Source organism: Schistocerca gregaria, chromosome X, assembly GCF_023897955.1.
Source record: "Schistocerca gregaria isolate iqSchGreg1 chromosome X, iqSchGreg1.2, whole genome shotgun sequence".
Classification (NCBI taxonomy): domain Eukaryota; kingdom Metazoa; phylum Arthropoda; class Insecta; order Orthoptera; family Acrididae; genus Schistocerca; species Schistocerca gregaria.
In genome coordinates, this window is record NC_064931.1 from 100,737,246 (window position 1) to 100,753,981 (window position 16,736).

The window sequence follows — 16,736 nt, forward strand, 5'->3', positions numbered from 1 at the left end:
GTGCTGTGGACAACATGGTTTATTCCTTAGAACAGAGGATTTTTCTGGTGTTGGAAATCCACCGCCTAGAACACAGTGTTGTTGCAACAAGACGAAGTTTTCAACGGAGGTTTAATGTAACCAAAGGACCGAAAAGTGATAAAATAAAGGATCTGTTTGAAAAAATTCAACGGACTGGGAACGTGACGAATGAACGTGCTGGAAAGGTAGGGCGACCGCGTACGGCAACCACAGAGGGCAACAGGTGATCCAACAGCGGCCTCGGGTTTCCGTTCGCCGTGTTGCAGCTGCCGTCCAAATGACGCCAACGTCCACGCATCGTCTCATGCGCCAGAGTTTACACCTCTATCCATACAAAATTCAAACGCGGCAACCCCTCAGCGCCGCTACCATTGCTGCACGAGAGACATTCGCTAACGATATAGTGCACAGGATTGATGACGGCGATATGCATGTGGGCAGCATTTGGTTTACTGACGAAGCTTATTTTTACCTGGACGGGTTCGTCAATAAACAGAACTGGCGCATATGGGGAACCGAAAAGCCCCATGTTGCAGTCCCATCGTCCCTGCATCCTCAAAAAGTACTGGTCTATTATATATATATATATATATATATATATATATATATATATATATATATATATATATTCCTGGAAATGGAAAAAAGAACACATTGACACCGGTGTGTCAGACCCACCATATTTGCTGCAGACACTGCAAGAGGGCTGTACAAGCAATGATCACACGCACGGCACAGCGGACACACCAGGAACCGCGGTGTTGGCCGTCGAATGGCGCTAGCTGCGCAGCATTTGTGCACCGCCGCCGTCAGTGTCAGCCAGTTTGCCGTGGCATACGGAGCTCCATCGCAGTCTTTAACACTGGTAGCATGCCGCGACAACGTGGACGTGAACCGTATGTGCAGTTGACGGACTTTGAGCGAGGGCGTATAGTGGGCATGCGGGAGGCCGGGTGGACGTAGCGCCGAATTGCTCAACACGTGGGGCGTGAGGTCTCCACAGTACATCGATGTTGTCGCCAGTGGTCGGCGGAAGGTGCACGTGCCCGTCGACCTGGGACCGGACCGCAGCGACGCACGGATGCACGCCAAGACCGTAGGATCCTACGCAGTGCCGTAGGGGACCGCACCGCCACTTCCCAGCAAATTAGGGACACTGTTGCTCCTGGGGTATCGGCGAGGACCATTCGCAACCGTCTCCATGAAGCTGGGCTACGGTCCCGCACACCGTTAGGCCGTCTTCCGCTCACGCCCCAACATCGTGCAGCCCGCCTCCAATGGTGTCGCGACAGGCGTGAATGGAGGAACGAATGGAGACGTGTCGTCTTCAGCGATGAGAGTGGCTTCTGCCTTGGTGCCAATGATGGTCGTATGCGTGTTTGTGCGCCGTGCAGGTGAGCGCCACAATCAGGACTGCATACGACCGAGGCACACAGGGCCAACAACCGGCATCATGGTGTGGGGAGCGATCTCCTACACTGGCCGTACACCTCTGGTGATCGTCGAGGGGACACTGAATAGTGCACGGTACATCCAAACCGTCATCGAACCCATCGTTCTACCATTCCTAGACCGTCAAGGGAACTTGCTGTTCCAACAGGACAGTGCACGTCCGCTGTATCCCGTGCCACCCAACGTGCTCTAGAAGGTGTAAGTCAACTACCCTGGCCAGCAAGATCTCCGGATCTGTCCCCCATTGAGCATGTTGGGACTGGATGAAGCGTCGTCTCAAACGGTCTGCACGTCCAGCACGAACGCTGGTCCAACTGAGGCGCCAGGTGGAAATGGCATGGCAAGCCGTTCCACAGGACTACATCCAGCATCTCTACGATCGACTCCATGGGAGAATAGCAGCCTGCATTGCTGCGAAAGGTGGATATACAGTGTACTAGTGCCGACATTGTGCATGCTCTGTTGGCTGTGTCTATGTGCCTGTGGTTCTGTCAGTGTGATCATGTGATGTATCTGACCCCAGGAATGTGTCAATAAAGTTTCCCCTTCCTGGAACAATGAATTCACGGTGTTCTTATTTCAATTTCCAGGAGTGTAAAAAGCATTGGGAGCTGTTTGTTGTCGATAAGAAAACAGGAACTCCAGAAGACAGTATCAGTTTGCAGAATGATTTGCACAGGTTTCAGGAATGGTGCAGGCTCTGTCAGTTGATCCTGAACGTTAATAAACATAACGTATTGTGCATACATAGGAAAAGAAATCCACTGCTGCGCAAGTACACTATTGATGAAAAATTGCTGGAAACAGGTCCCACCATAAAATATCTAGAAGCAACTATCGATAGCAGCCTTAAGTGGATTGAGGACATGAAGCAAATAGTAGGAAAAGCAGATGTCAGATTGAGATTCGTAGGAATAAGTTTAAGGAAATGTAACTCATCCATGAAGCAACTGGCATACAAGGTACTTGTTCGACTGCTTCTTGAGTTTGGTCACCTGTCTGTAATCCTTAAAAGGTAGTACTGATAGAGGAGACACAGTAGATCTAGTTGAGGAGCAGTGTGTTTCGTCATGGATAGTTTAGTTGATGCGAGGGCTTTAGGGAGATGCTCAAGAAACTCCAGCGACAGACGCTACAAGAGAGCCATTGCGCATCACCGAGAGGCTTACTATTGAAATATCTAGAGAATACTTTCCGGGAAGAATCAGACAACGTAATACTTCCAGACACATACATCTCATAAAATGACCACGAAGAGAAAATATGAGAAATTACAGTTAATATAGAAGCTTACCGACAATCATTCTACCCACTTTCCATTCGCAGGTGGAGCAGGGAAGGGGTGATTTGTCAGTAGTAACAGAAGTACTGTCCGTCACACACCGTTAGGTGTATGGTTAGTGTGGTGAAGTTCTAGATGAAGACCTGTATGCTTTAACTAGATGACATAATAGTTACTTCAACGAAAAAAAAAGTGTGTGAAATCTTATGGGACTTAACTGCTAAGGTCATCAGTCCCTAAGCTTATACACTACTTCACCTATTTATCCTAAGGACAAACACACACACAGCCATGCCCGAGAGAGGACTTGAACCTCTGCCGGGACCAGCCGCACAGTCCATGACTGCAGCGCCTTAAACCGTTCGGCTAATCCTGCGCGGCTTTCTTCAACGGGTGTACCACAACATGTGAGATGATTGGAGGATGTTTTCAGTAGATTATGGTCAGCATGTTTGATGGTGAGCATGGACAAGCTCCATTTTTCCCAAATTCGAGTTAACTACTCGTATCTGGAACACGTAAATATTGAACATGGTGTACAGACCGATCTTCGTCTTACTGAAGGAACTCAAAATTTTCCAACACCCTGAACAATCAAAAAGATATAGTCGTTCATCGGTTTGTGTAACTACTACCATATATTCGTAAAGGATTTCTCAAAAACAGCTGGACCTTTAAACAGATTACCAGAAGGGATGTAAACTTTCGGTGGATACATGAGAGCCAGCGTTCGAGAAATTGAAAGCATTGGTTTCGAATCCGGTATTTTCCTGATTCTGAAAAAGAGTTCATCCCCTCGTGCGTTACTTCTAACCAAGCAGTCTGTTGTACTTTTGGTCAGATGGTTAATGAACAGGAGCATCGAGTAGCGTATGCTTAGAGGGCATTAAATAAAGTGGAACGTAAGAACTCGACAACTGAAAAGAAAATGTTAGCCTTGAAATAGAGTATTACACATTTCTGGTGTTACTTCTTTAGTAGAAGTCTCCGAAATGGATGTATTTTCTGAAAGTCCTACCTAAGACACTGGGCTCTCAACCTTAGTGAATTTGATTATGAGGTCATCTGTAAACCAGGTAGAAAACCTATGAATGTGGACACATTTAGTCGGTAAGTAGCAATGTTGAGACTGCGCAAGAGTATGTTAGAACGACAACAAGCATAGGTAGGATATAAGGACTGCCATTCTTTCAGTCACAGCAGCACTTTACCGTACATTAGGATTTGTTATGCAGAGTCATGAAACACCAAGCACAGGTCAAATGTCCCAGCAGCTTTTCAAAGGGAAGTGTTACAACAGGCACTTGAGCATTTGTTGCCAGGTTATGGTGGGCGATAAGCAGCTGCTAAACATATGGCAGAACGGTTTTGATGGAGAAATAGGAAATGCGAAACGGACCAGTATGTCAGAAACTATATACCATATGCAGAAAGAGTGGATATTTCGTGTCAGAAAATCCCTTTGCAGAGATTACCAGAGGTGTCGAAGCCATTTCAAATGCTTAGGCTCGACATTTCCGGACAGTACAATAAAACGCCAGTAGGGCACATGTATATACTTATGATCACCGACCATTTCTCAGAGTTTCTGGTAAAGACAGCAATTCCAGACGAACTGGCCCATATTGTGGTGCAGGTATTAGCGGTTGCTGGTTGGCGTAGTCGAGCGATTCTAGGCGCTACAGTCTGGAACCGCGCGACTGCTACGGTCGCAGGTTCGAATCTTGCCTCGGGCATGGATGTGTGTGAAGTCCTTAGGTTAGTTAGGTAAGGAATGAGGAGGTTCTACGCAGAATCGGAGAGGAAATGAATATGTGGAAAACACTGATAAGGAGAAGGGACAGGATGATAGGACATCTGCTAAGACATGAGGGAATGACTTCCATGGTACTAGAGGGTGTTGTAGAGGGTAAAAACTATAGAGGAAGACAGAGATTGGAATACGTCAAGCAAATAATTGAGGACGTAGGTTGCAAGTGCTACTCTGAGATGAAGAGGTTAGCACAGGGGAGGAATTCGTGGCGGGCCGCATCAAACCAGTCAGTAGACTGATGACCCAAAAAAAAAGGTTTAAGTAGTTCTCAGTTCTAGGGGACTGATGACCTCAGAAGTCCCATGGTGCTCAGAGCCATTTGAACCATTTATTAGCGGTTGAATACTGAAGGCTGGAGTTCCTGATTACTTAGTCAAGGATTAGGGTACAAACCTTGTTTTAAAACTTATGAAACATCTATGCCATGTGTTTACTTATTTGGATGTTGCAAAGGAGCTCGTTCCGTTCTCAAACCATTGGTACGATGAAACGCATCCATCATACCATTTCAAAATTTCTTAGTGTCTACATGAATGCTACACACGATGATTGGGACTTCTGTATTCCATATGTAGTTTGTGTGTATATCTCAAAGGGTCATACGAGAACAGGCATGTCACCATTTGAGGTGATGTACATGAGTAAGATGCTGTCGCCCTTTGACGCTTTACGTCCGAAGTTGGGACTGGATTTCGATCGGTAACGAAATCTGCGGGAAGAAAACACAAAGGCCCTGGAACGCCAGGAATAACGGAACAGGCGCATTGGTAAAGTACCACAATATTGTGGAGGGCAGTAGGTATTGGTCACTAACTCCTATACAGCAAAGGGAATGACGAAGAAAATCTTTACCAAATATCACCAACCGTATCAAGTCGTGAAAACGACCTCAATGGTTAATCTAAAAGTACTATCACGTTCAGAAATGAACAGAACACCTGGAACGACTAGATATAAGAAGTTCATGTTCATAGGACATGTACATTAGTATGATGCATAGAAACGATTAGCATTTGAACCATGTCGGCCCGCGTGTTCAAGGTCAACATCGATATCACGGCGCAACACAACGTACTGGTAAAATGTGGCTGCGGCTCTCGTTGTCGCTATATATCGAAGGTAATGGATCAATGTGACTTGAGCAGACGTGTAGGATGCCTCACTGACTTGTGGGCGAAGCGTACCGTGAATTCAGTGAGTCTGGAAGAGGGCGCATTATTGGCAGGAGAGAATTTGATGCATCCGTCCAGGAAACTGCTGCTCGTGTGGGACGAAGTGTTTCGGCACTGCAACTGGTGTGTGCAGAATGGTTTGCGGACGGCCGTAGAACACGACGAGATGGGTCAGGTCGCACCACCCAGACCACCTCCAGAGAAGATCGACTCCTCATGGTATTGTAGGACAGATCTGGGTCCTTCTCGGCTCTGACGCAACTGTGGAACAGTGTAACACATCGTACACTATCAGGGGTGTCAGTCCATCGCCGTTTATTACGGCATTGGTTACGTTCGCGCCGTCCGCTTCTCTGCCTACGTTTGACGGATGTGCAGAACATGCTAGATGGCAATAGTGTATTTAACGCCATCCGTGGGCACAGATAGTGTTATCTGACGAATACTAGTTCTGTTTGTTTGAAAATGAAAGCCGCATTTTGGTTCGCCGCAGACAGGGGGTGAGGCATCACAGTGACTGCACCCGCACAAGATATACAGTGCCAACTGAAGGCCTTATGGTGTGGGGTGTTACTGGGTACAACCACAAATCACAGATAGTACGTGTCCTGGGCACTGTGACCAAATTGGCCTACGTAAATGAAATCCTGCGACCCGTAGTCATACACCATCTGTCCAACACCCCAGGCGCCATTTTTCAGCAACACAATGCACTACCACATGCCTTCTTGGTGTCACAGGATGTAAGCCTTCTGCCCTGGTCCGCCAGATACCAGACTTGCCGTCAATCGAAAATGCGTGGGATGTGGTGAAACGACGGGTGCAACGCGATGATCGAATGCCAACCACCACAAATGAACTTTGGAGCTAGATGAATGCAGTATGGATGGCTATACCACAGGACACCATTCGCGCCTTATATGCGTCGATGCTATCAAGCGTGGAACAAGTTATCACGGCCCATAGCGGATCCTGTTCCTATAGGGCAACAAGAGACATGCTGAACCAAAGTGACTAAAATACTAATTATTTCTGCAGAACATACTAATGTACATGTCCTGTGAATATGAAAATCCTGCCTCTATTCATTGAACATGTCGTTTTTTTCTGAACAGGAGTGTACAATTTACTACCAAATCGTCTATCTTTCACGTTGGGTAGAACCCTCTAAAGTTGAGATAGATGGGTATCATAATTTTCTGCGACCGACTTGGTGCGCAAAGATGCACCAAGCAGAAACAAGGAACATCTAGCGGTTAGAGAGTGTAAGACTCATGACTTGCTGTATGCTTTAACATCACGTAATTAGTTATGTTGTTAGATTCTTTGCAATAGTTTGGTGCTGTTAAATTTTATCTTGATATCTGAATTTTGAAAGTGTTTTATACTGCACTGTGTTCAGATGGATTTGGTGTTTCCAAGTACGGTTTCCATGTGTATTTTACTTCTAATGTTCACTGTAATGATTTGTTTTCCGCTCTTTCTCGTTTTCTGCTTGTCGTTAGTTACTCGTTTCGGAAAGAGGGAGCGGTTGATGGACGGTTCCTTTCCTCGTCCTGAATGAAGTGAATGTTCCTGGTTTGGCCACACTTAATCGGAAGTGGAGCAGAACGCTTAACTGTCGTCCAGGCTTTGGAATCTGGTGTGTTGTTTCCCAAAAAATCGGATGTGATGCTCATGATCCATTAGTGGACGTTAAAATCAACAACAGAGGTTTGATAAATTAGGGGTGAAATTCTGAGACTGCAAGATGTGAGACCACAGTTCATTTTAGAGGTCATTCCGTGTTTATTTGGAGGTATTTTTTGAATCATGACTTGCGACAGGATATTCAAGGTATCTTGAACATTAAACAGAACGTTTTTTGAATATTCTGTGTGGCGCAGTGCAACGTTTTCTTCCATATTTCCGTTATGAGCCAACTGTGGACACTCATTTTCCAAGATGATAACAGGCTGCCTTACACGTTCTGATTTGATGGACATTCAAGTATCCCATCGTACCTCGAGTGGCCCATTATATCACTTGATCTCACTCCCATGTAAGTGTCTGGGGCTTATGGGAAATAAGAGTGAAACGCATCAGGTAGAAAACGACCTGGAGTGTCGTGTGTTGACACCATTCCTCCCCATACCATATCTGACGATGAGTGACAGAGAATGACACAGCGGTCAGTCGACTATCGTGTGGTCTTCAGGGCCTGATCGCAGGTATCCCGCTAATGAAGCACTCTAATGTCAAAATGTCTTACGTCAGTAGTTACTGCCATTTCACACATTAAATCCTGCTCATTTCCGAACTCGATTGTCCACCCTACCATTTTGAATTACTTGCGGCTTATCCTACAAATTTCGAGATATGGCATGACAGGACAAACATGCATTCTCAAATGCATTTCTTAAGAGCTACGAGCACTTGTTCATATTTGCTATTTTGAAATACAACTCTTCTAATGATCAAGTGATCGTAACTTTTAAGGTATGCGTTTTAGAGCGCATGTTTGCAGGACTTTTACTTTATTTTGGTCCATACTACCATTTCCCAAAATATGGAAAGCAAAGAACGTGCAGTAGAAGAGATTTTTTTCACAGTATCGAAGATGAAAAATTGCTCGTAGCTCTTAAGGTATGCATTTTCGACCCTATGTTTACTGAGACGTTTTTGCTTCTAGTATCGTGTACTTTCAACAGTATGTGTTTAAGCCATTAATTATGATACACGCTGTATAAGGAAATCCGTGTTTAGCACAGCTGAGTAGGGCGCTATGTGGACGTGACTGTGCTGAATCACTCAGTGTGTGCAGGACTAATTCACTTGCTATCGTAAAATATTCATCCAGAGTTTGCATCATAATTGTCACACAATGATAAGATTTCTAGTTCTCTACAAACTATTGATCACAAGCACACAGTGACATGCAACGGAAATATATGTTCCATTTTGGCAACAACCGGATTGTCTGTGCCAACCCAGACACTACGAAACCGTCTGCACGTGATTAAATAGGTCTCTGTTGTTGTGGTCTTCTTCAGTCCAAAGCCTGATTTGATGCAACTCTCCATGCTATTCTGTCCTATTCAAGCCTGTTCGTCTCCTATTAATTGCAGCAACCTACATCCTTTTCAATCTGTTGACTGTATTCATCTCTTGACCTCCCTCTACGATTTTTACTGCTGACACTTCCCTCTAGTACTAAATTGGAACATGTCCTATCAACCCCCTCCCCTTTCTTTTGGCCATGTTGTATCACTAATTCCCTTTCTTCTCAACTGTATTCAATACCTTCCGTTTAGTTACTTGATCAACCCACATAATCTTCAGCACTCTTCTGTTGCATCATCTTTAAAAACTTCCTTTCTCTCCTTGTCTAAACTGTTTATCGTCCACAGTCTACTACCATAGAAAACTGCACTCGAGACCAATACCTTCAGACAAACCTTCCTTCCACTTAAATTTATTTTTAGTGTTAATAAATTTCTCTCCTTCCGGAACATTATTCATGCCAGTCCCAGTCTATATTTTTACCCTCTCTACTTTGGCCATAGTCAGCTATTTTACTGCCTAAAAAGCAGAATTCAACTGCTACTTTTACTGTCTCGTTTCCTAATCTAATGTTCTCAGTATATCCTGATTTATGACATTGTTCTGCCTTTGTTTGTGTAAATCTCATATCCTCGTTTGAAGACGCTGTCGATTTCGTTCAACTACTCTTTCAAGTTCTTTGCTGTCTGTGACTGAATTAAAATGTCGTCACCAAACTTCAAAGCTTTCCTTTCTTCTCCCCGACTTGAATTACTTTTCCAAATTTTTCTTCAGTTTCCTTTACTGCGTGATCATTGTACAGACTGAACAACATTGAGAATAGGTTCAAACCTAGTCTCACTCCCTTCTTCAAACGCTGATTCCCATTCTCGACGAGCGTATCTCTGTCAGCATAGATTAATGCTTTCTCTAAGTATACAAATGCAATAGACGTAGGTTTTCCTTTTCTTAGCCTCTCTTCCAAAAGAATTCATAAGATCAGTTTTGCGTCACGTGAGCCTAAGGAACTTCAGAATCCTAACTGGTCTTCCCTGAGGTCGGCTTCAGCCTGTTTTTCAATTCTTCTACTAATATGTCGTGTCAGCATTTTGTGATATTGACTTACTAAGCTGATAGTTCGGTAATATTCACACCAGTCAGCACCTGCTTTCTTTTTAATTGGAATTATCAAATTATTAATAAAGTCTGAGGGTATTTTTCCTGCATCATACAACTTGCACACCAGGTGGAATAGCTTTATTATGGCTGGCTGTCCCAGGGAGTCAGTAGCTCTGACGAAATATCGTTTATCTTCATCTATATCGTCTTCTTCTTTGATATTATTGCCTACAAGATCATTTCTCACTCTCTTTACGGCATTAACTATGATACACCCTATATAAGTGACATGTAATACAAATAATGTAAAAATCATTCATCAGTAAATCCTTTGACCATTGTACCACTCACAACGTATAAATTACGTTCACATAACACTTGATCAGGAGATGAAACGCGAAATACATGTGTACATTTTATCGACACCATCACTATTACGCTATTTCATCAAAAGTATCCGGACACTTGTCAGGAACGGACTTACAAGTTCGTGGCGTCCTCCATCGGTAATGCTGGAATTCAATATGGTGTTGGCCCACCCTTAGCCTTGATGAAAGCTCACACTCTGTACGCTTTTGTGATGTACGTGTCCTTCACGTTTCTACTTCACTATCACATCGGAAGCAGTGGACCTAAGGATTTTCAGGAGTGTGGAAATGTCGTGTACAGACGTATAACACAAGTGACACCCAATTACCTGACCTCGTTCGAAGTCCATGAGCTCCGTGGAGCGCCCCATTCTGCTCTCTCACGATGTCTAATGACTACTGAGGTCGCTGATATGGAGTACCTGGCAGTAGGTGGCACTACAATGCACCTAAAATGAAAAACGTATGTTTCTGGGGCTGTCCGGATACTTTTGATCACATAGTGTATATCTCACACGACTGTAGATGAATTTCAGTGGGTGTCACAACACGAAAGCCGAGAAATCAAATGATTCCTCACTGTAATGAAATCATGGTACTGGAAATGAGCGTTTGGCGTCATTGGCCGGGAGGCCCCTTGCGGGGCAGGTCCGGCCGCCTTGGTGCCGGTCTTATTACATTCGACGCCACATTAGGCGACCAGCGCTCCGGATGGGGATGAAATGATGATGAAGACAACACAACACCCAGTCCCTGAGTCTAGAAAATCCCCGACCCAGCTGGGAATCGAAACCGGGCCCATATGACGGCAATCCGTCACGCTTACAACTCAGCTATCGGGGCGGACAACATAATACTGAACTCGTTACTCACGCTCACCGTAGTTACTAGAGCTCTATGTGCTGTACGATTCTGGCTTGCACCCGCATACCCTGCAACGCCCACCTTATTTTGAACCAGTTTGCAAATCGTAGAAATAACTGTGTCCTGAGAAGGGAAACTGGAAACCTTAGAATTTTAATGGATCTCGTATTAAAGTAATCGAGTCACACTTGTGCTTTTTCTAGTGCTATGTTTGTGGCAAATGCTACGGTCGCAGGTTCGAATCCTGCCTCGCGCATGGATGTGTGTCATGTCCTTAGGTTAGTTATGTTTAAGTAGTTCTAAGTTCTAGGGGACTGATGACCTAAGATGTTTAGTCCCATAGTGCACAGAGCCATTTGAACCATTTTCTGTTTGGGGTAAAGCACTTCTTATCGCCTTCATTCACGCGACATAACTTCGGTAACCCATGCAGCAACTGGCACGCCATTCGTGACTGTAAGTACCGATAGTATGTATTATGGTGCTAGATTGAGCATAATGTGCTCCTTTAGCTTCCACTAGTGAACACAGTTAACACTACAAGAAGTGTGTGTACATTGCTCAGTCTGTATACATTTCCTGCTGTCTGACAGCAGATTTGTTGGTGGCATATCACAGACATTTTATACCTGGTCACAGCGACACAGCCGAATCAGACGTGGGTTCCAGAGAGCGGCCAACATACGCACGTTGAGTAGGTTCAAGATGTGTGTATAATGCTCACTCTGTACATATTTCCTGTTTTCTGACAGCAGATTTGTTGGTGGCATATCACAGCCATTTTATACCGGGCCACAGTGACACAGCCGTATCAGACGTGGGCTCCAGAGAGCGGCCAATATACGCAGGTTTGGTACGCTCAAGACGTGTGTGTATAATGCCGAGTCTGTGTATGTTTCCTGTTGTCTGACAGCATATTTGTTGGTGGCATATCTCAGACATATTATACCAGGATGCACCGACACAGCCGTACCAGATGTGGGCTCCAGAGAGCGCCCAACATACGCAGGTTTGTTAGGCTATCCGCCAAATAGTCCAACTGCACTGCTACCCCGTTTAGTTGTGCCCTTCCATGACCAATTTGCCCACACTCCTCATGGGCATTCGGCCGCATTGGCCGCCTTTGCCCGCGAGAACTTGTGGGCCCATTGGGAAAGCACTTGGGCTGGAACACCGTAATTTACACTGACGGGGTAGGATACATCGTAGTGAGGTACGAGCAGCAGCAGTGAGTACCTGGCAGAAAACAGCGCCTGCTGAGAGGAAGCGGGTGGTCTGCGGAAGGGCCCGTCGGCGTGCCGCAGCACGCAGGCCAGGCGGCGCTCGTCCACGGCCAGCCGGAGGAAGCGCAGCAGCCTGCGCAGCTCGCTGCTCGGCTCGAGGCGCAGCCGCTCGAAGTGCAGCAGCGTCGCTTCGTCGGCGTGCGTGTAGTTGGCCCACGTGGCCGCCAGCTCGCGCCACACCAGCGCCAGCTGCGACGCGAACCTCTCCCACTCTGCACACAGAAGACCGCACGCCGTGTCACTGAGAGGACATCTCTGGAAAATGGGCAAGCCAGCTGCATTAAGTAGCTCTAACAGTTCACGTTATAAATTTTCAAATATACTTACTTTTTTCGGATTGGCTTGATAATTAGTCTAATGTATTAAACTTCCCGCATACAACGTGTGTATAACATGATTTGGTATCCAAATGTTATTGAATTTGAGTTTTGCTTACAGAAGGGTATGAGTGCACTAAAATACCGCTTTGTGTCTCCCGGTACATCCTTGGCGGGTTACTGTGGTAATCGGGTGCTAGCTGAATGGTTTCGTTATGTCTCGGTAATTCTACTTGCAGTGAATTTTTGATTCGATTTTGTCATATGATGACATGTTTGGAGACCGTGGCTGTTATTTGAAGACAAATGTTAATGGTGTTGAGACAGCAACCAGCCACAAATTTATTTTAATTTCCTTTATTCAAAATGTACCGTTACCGGTTTCGAATCATTAGGATTCATTATCACATAGCTTTCATGCTTTCATTACAACATGTGCTGTGTTTTCTTTACTGATTAGTTATCCTAAAATATAAATAATACATAATTATAAGCACGCCACAAAGAAGGCTGTGTTACAGATTTGCATTGGAATGTGACTCACGTGAAATGTCGGTTTGTAGTACCTGTTTTCATAGTTTTCGTCCAGCAGACAACGAATGCGGCGAAAACTACAAACGTTGTCTGCTGGACGAAAATTATGAAAATTAGTACTACAAACCGACATTTCACGTGAGTCACATCCAAATGCAAATCTGTAACTCAACCATCTTTGTGACGTGCTTAGCCGGCCGGAGTAGCTGAGCGGTTCTATGCGCTACAGTCTGGAAACGCGCGATCGTACGGTCGCAGGTTCGAATCCAGCCTCGGGCATGGATGTGTGTGATGTCCTTAGGTTAATTAGGTTTAAGTAGTTCTAAGTTCTAGGGGACTGATGACCACAGCAGTTAAGTCCCATAGTGCTCAGAGCCATTTTTTGACTTGCTTATAATTATGTATTATTTATATTTTAGGATAACTTATCATTAAAAAAACGCAGCACATATTGTAATGAAAGCATGAAATCCATGTGACAATGAATCGTAATGATTCGAAACCGGTAACGGTACCTTTTGAGTAAAGGAACTTAAAATAAATTTGTCACTGGTTATTGTCTCAACACCATCAGTATTTTGATTTTTCGATTATTGACCTGAAATGGCAGCATGTCTGTATTGAGGTTTGTATTAAACCTGGGAAAACCGCTGAAAAAACGTACGAAATGTTGAAGCGAGGTTTTGGTGACAACAGTGTAGCTTAGGCACATACTTATGACTGGTATATGTGGTTGGATAGATTACCATTGTCTTTTGATTACAACAGCGCTGACAGGGTGCTTCACTCTTCTCATTTTTCGTAGATTTAATATTTTTATTTCACTTTAGATTGATCCAGTGCTAGGTAAATTGTCCAGTATGAGAGTTCTCTTTGTGATTCTGCCTCTGGATCACGGGGGCCGGGGGATTTTTTCTGCCCGGGGACTGGGTGTTTGTGTTGTCCTCATCATTTCATCATCTTCATTCGTGATAGTGGTTAGACTAGAATGTGAAAAAATTGAACTTAGTGAAAATTGGACTTTTGTACTTACGCTGATGACAGCGCAGTTGAGCGCCCCACAACCCAAATATCGTCATCGTCTTTCTGACGCCAGTGCACGAGTGTAAGATGGAGTAATTCAAAGTTTCTTTGCAGCTTTAAACCGTTTCAATTTAACCTACTTTCTGTCAAATATATCCATGTACACAATAGTATGTGGAGATCTGGTCACTCTTATGCCATCATTTTCAAAATTACTATCGAGTCAGTTTAGATTCCTTATGCAAATTTGGATTCAGGATGATTGTGTCCTTTTGTTACGGTGGGACTATCTCACATTGGTCGGATTAATTGATTGTTCATTACAATACCAATAACATACTGTTTATCCCTTTTTGGATGCCTGTCGGTCGGTGCATTTATTTCTGTATTATGGATGAAAGTAGGTTCGAGATTTAGGCAAAGGTTCTGTTGCTTGCTTATTATCTTGCACCATATTCATACGTCTTTTAAAATTAGTTTCATAAAAATTAAACGATTTTCCGTCCACAGCAGTGTTATTTGAATGTTGTTGTTGTTGTTGTTGTCTTCAGTCCTGAGACTGGTTTGATGCAGCTCTCCATGCTACTCTATCCTGTGCAAGCTTCTTCATCTCCCAGTACCTACTGCAACCTACATCCTTCTGAATCTGCTTAGTCTATTCATCTCTTGGTCGCCCTCTACGATTTTTACCTTCCACGCTGCCCTCCAATGCTAAATTTGTGATCCCTTGATGCCTCAAAACATGTCCTACCAACCAATCTCTTCTTCTAGTCAAGTTGTGCCACAAACTTCTCTTCTCCCCAATCCTATACAATACCTCCTCATTAGTTACGTGATCTATCCACCTTATCTTCAGTATTCTTCTGTAGCACCACATTTCGAAAGCTTCTATTCTCTTCTTGTCCAAACTAGTTATCGTCCATGTTTCACTTCCATACATGGCTACACTCCAAACAAATACTTTCAGAAACGACTTCCTGATACATAAATCTATATTCGATGTTAACAAATTTCTTTTCTTCAGAAACGCTTTCCTTGCCATTGCCAGTCTACATTTTATATCCTCTCTACTTCGACCATCATCAGTTATTTTACTTCCTAAATAGCAAAACTCCTTTACTACTTTAAGTATCTCATTTCCTAATCTAATTCTCTCAGCATCACCCGATTTAATTTGACTACATTCCATTATCCTCGTTTTGCTTTTGTTGATGTTCATCTTATATCCTCCTTTCAAGACGCTGTCCATTCCTTTCAACTGCTCTTCCAGGTCCCTTGCTGTCTCTGACAGAATTACAATGTCATCGGCGAACCTCAAAGTTTTTATTTCTTCTCCATGAATTTTAATACCTACTCCGAATTTTTCTATTGTTTCCTTTACTGCTTGCTCAATATACAGATTGAATAACATCGGGGAGAGGCTACAACCCTGTCTCACTCCTTTCCCAACCACTGCTTCCCTTTCATGCCCCTCGACTCTTATGACTGCCATCTGGTTTCTGTACAAATTGTAAATAGCCTTTCGCTCACTGTATTTTACCCCTGCCACCTTTAGAATTTGAAAGAGAGTATTCCAGTCAACATTGTCAAAAGCTTTCTCTAAGTCTACAAATGCTAGAAACGTAGGTTTGCGTTTTCTTACTCTTTCTTCTAAGATAAGTCGTAATGTCAGTAATGCCTCACGGGTTCCAACATTTCTACGGAATCCAAACTGATCCTCCCCGGGGTCCGCATCTACCAGTTTTTCCATTCGTCTGTAAAGAATTCGCGTTAGTATTTTGCAGCTGTGACTTATTAAACTGATAGTTCGGTAATTTTCACATCTGTCAGCACCTGCTTTCTTTTGGATTGGAATTATTATATTCTTCTTGAAGTCTGAGGGTATTTCGCCTGTCTCATACATCTTGCTCACCAGCTGGTAGAGTTTTGTCATGACTGGCTCTCCCAAGGCCGTCAGTAGTTCTAATGGAATGTTGTCTACTCCGGGGGCCTTGTTTCGACTCAGGTCTTTCAGTGCTCTGTCAAACTCTTCACGCAGTATCGTATCTCCCATTTCGTCTTCATCTACATCCTCTTCCATTTCCATTATATTGTCCTCAAGTACGTCGCCCTTGTATAAACCTTCTATATACTCCTTCCACCTTTCTGCCTTCCCTTCTTTGCTTAGAACTGGGTTGCCATCTGAGCTCTTGATATTCATACACGTGGTTATCTTCTCTCCAACGGTCTCTCTAATTTTCCTGTAGGCAGTATCTATCTTACCCCTAGTGAGATAAGCCTCTACATCCTTACATTTGTCCTCTAGCCATCCCTGCTTAGCCATTTTGCACTTCTTGTCGATCTCATTTTTGAGACGTTTGTATTCCTTTTTGCCTGCTTCATTTACTGCATTTTTATATTTTCTCCTTTCATCAATTAAATTCAATATTTCTTCTGTTACCCAAGGATTTCTACTAGCCCTCGTCTT

The 16,736-nt window shown here is 44.0% G+C and overlaps 1 protein-coding gene across 1 annotated transcript in view; it reads right to left on the bottom strand.

Moving 5' to 3' along the window:
- Nucleotides 1-16,736, bottom strand: part of LOC126298736 (WSC domain-containing protein 1-like) — a 234,559-nt gene that overhangs the window by 9,247 nt on the left and 208,576 nt on the right. Inside the window, exon 4 of the mRNA XM_049990174.1 lies at nt 12,349-12,607. Coding sequence (XP_049846131.1) covers nt 12,349-12,607 — 259 coding nt within the window. The remainder of the gene's footprint in view (nt 1-12,348; nt 12,608-16,736) is intronic.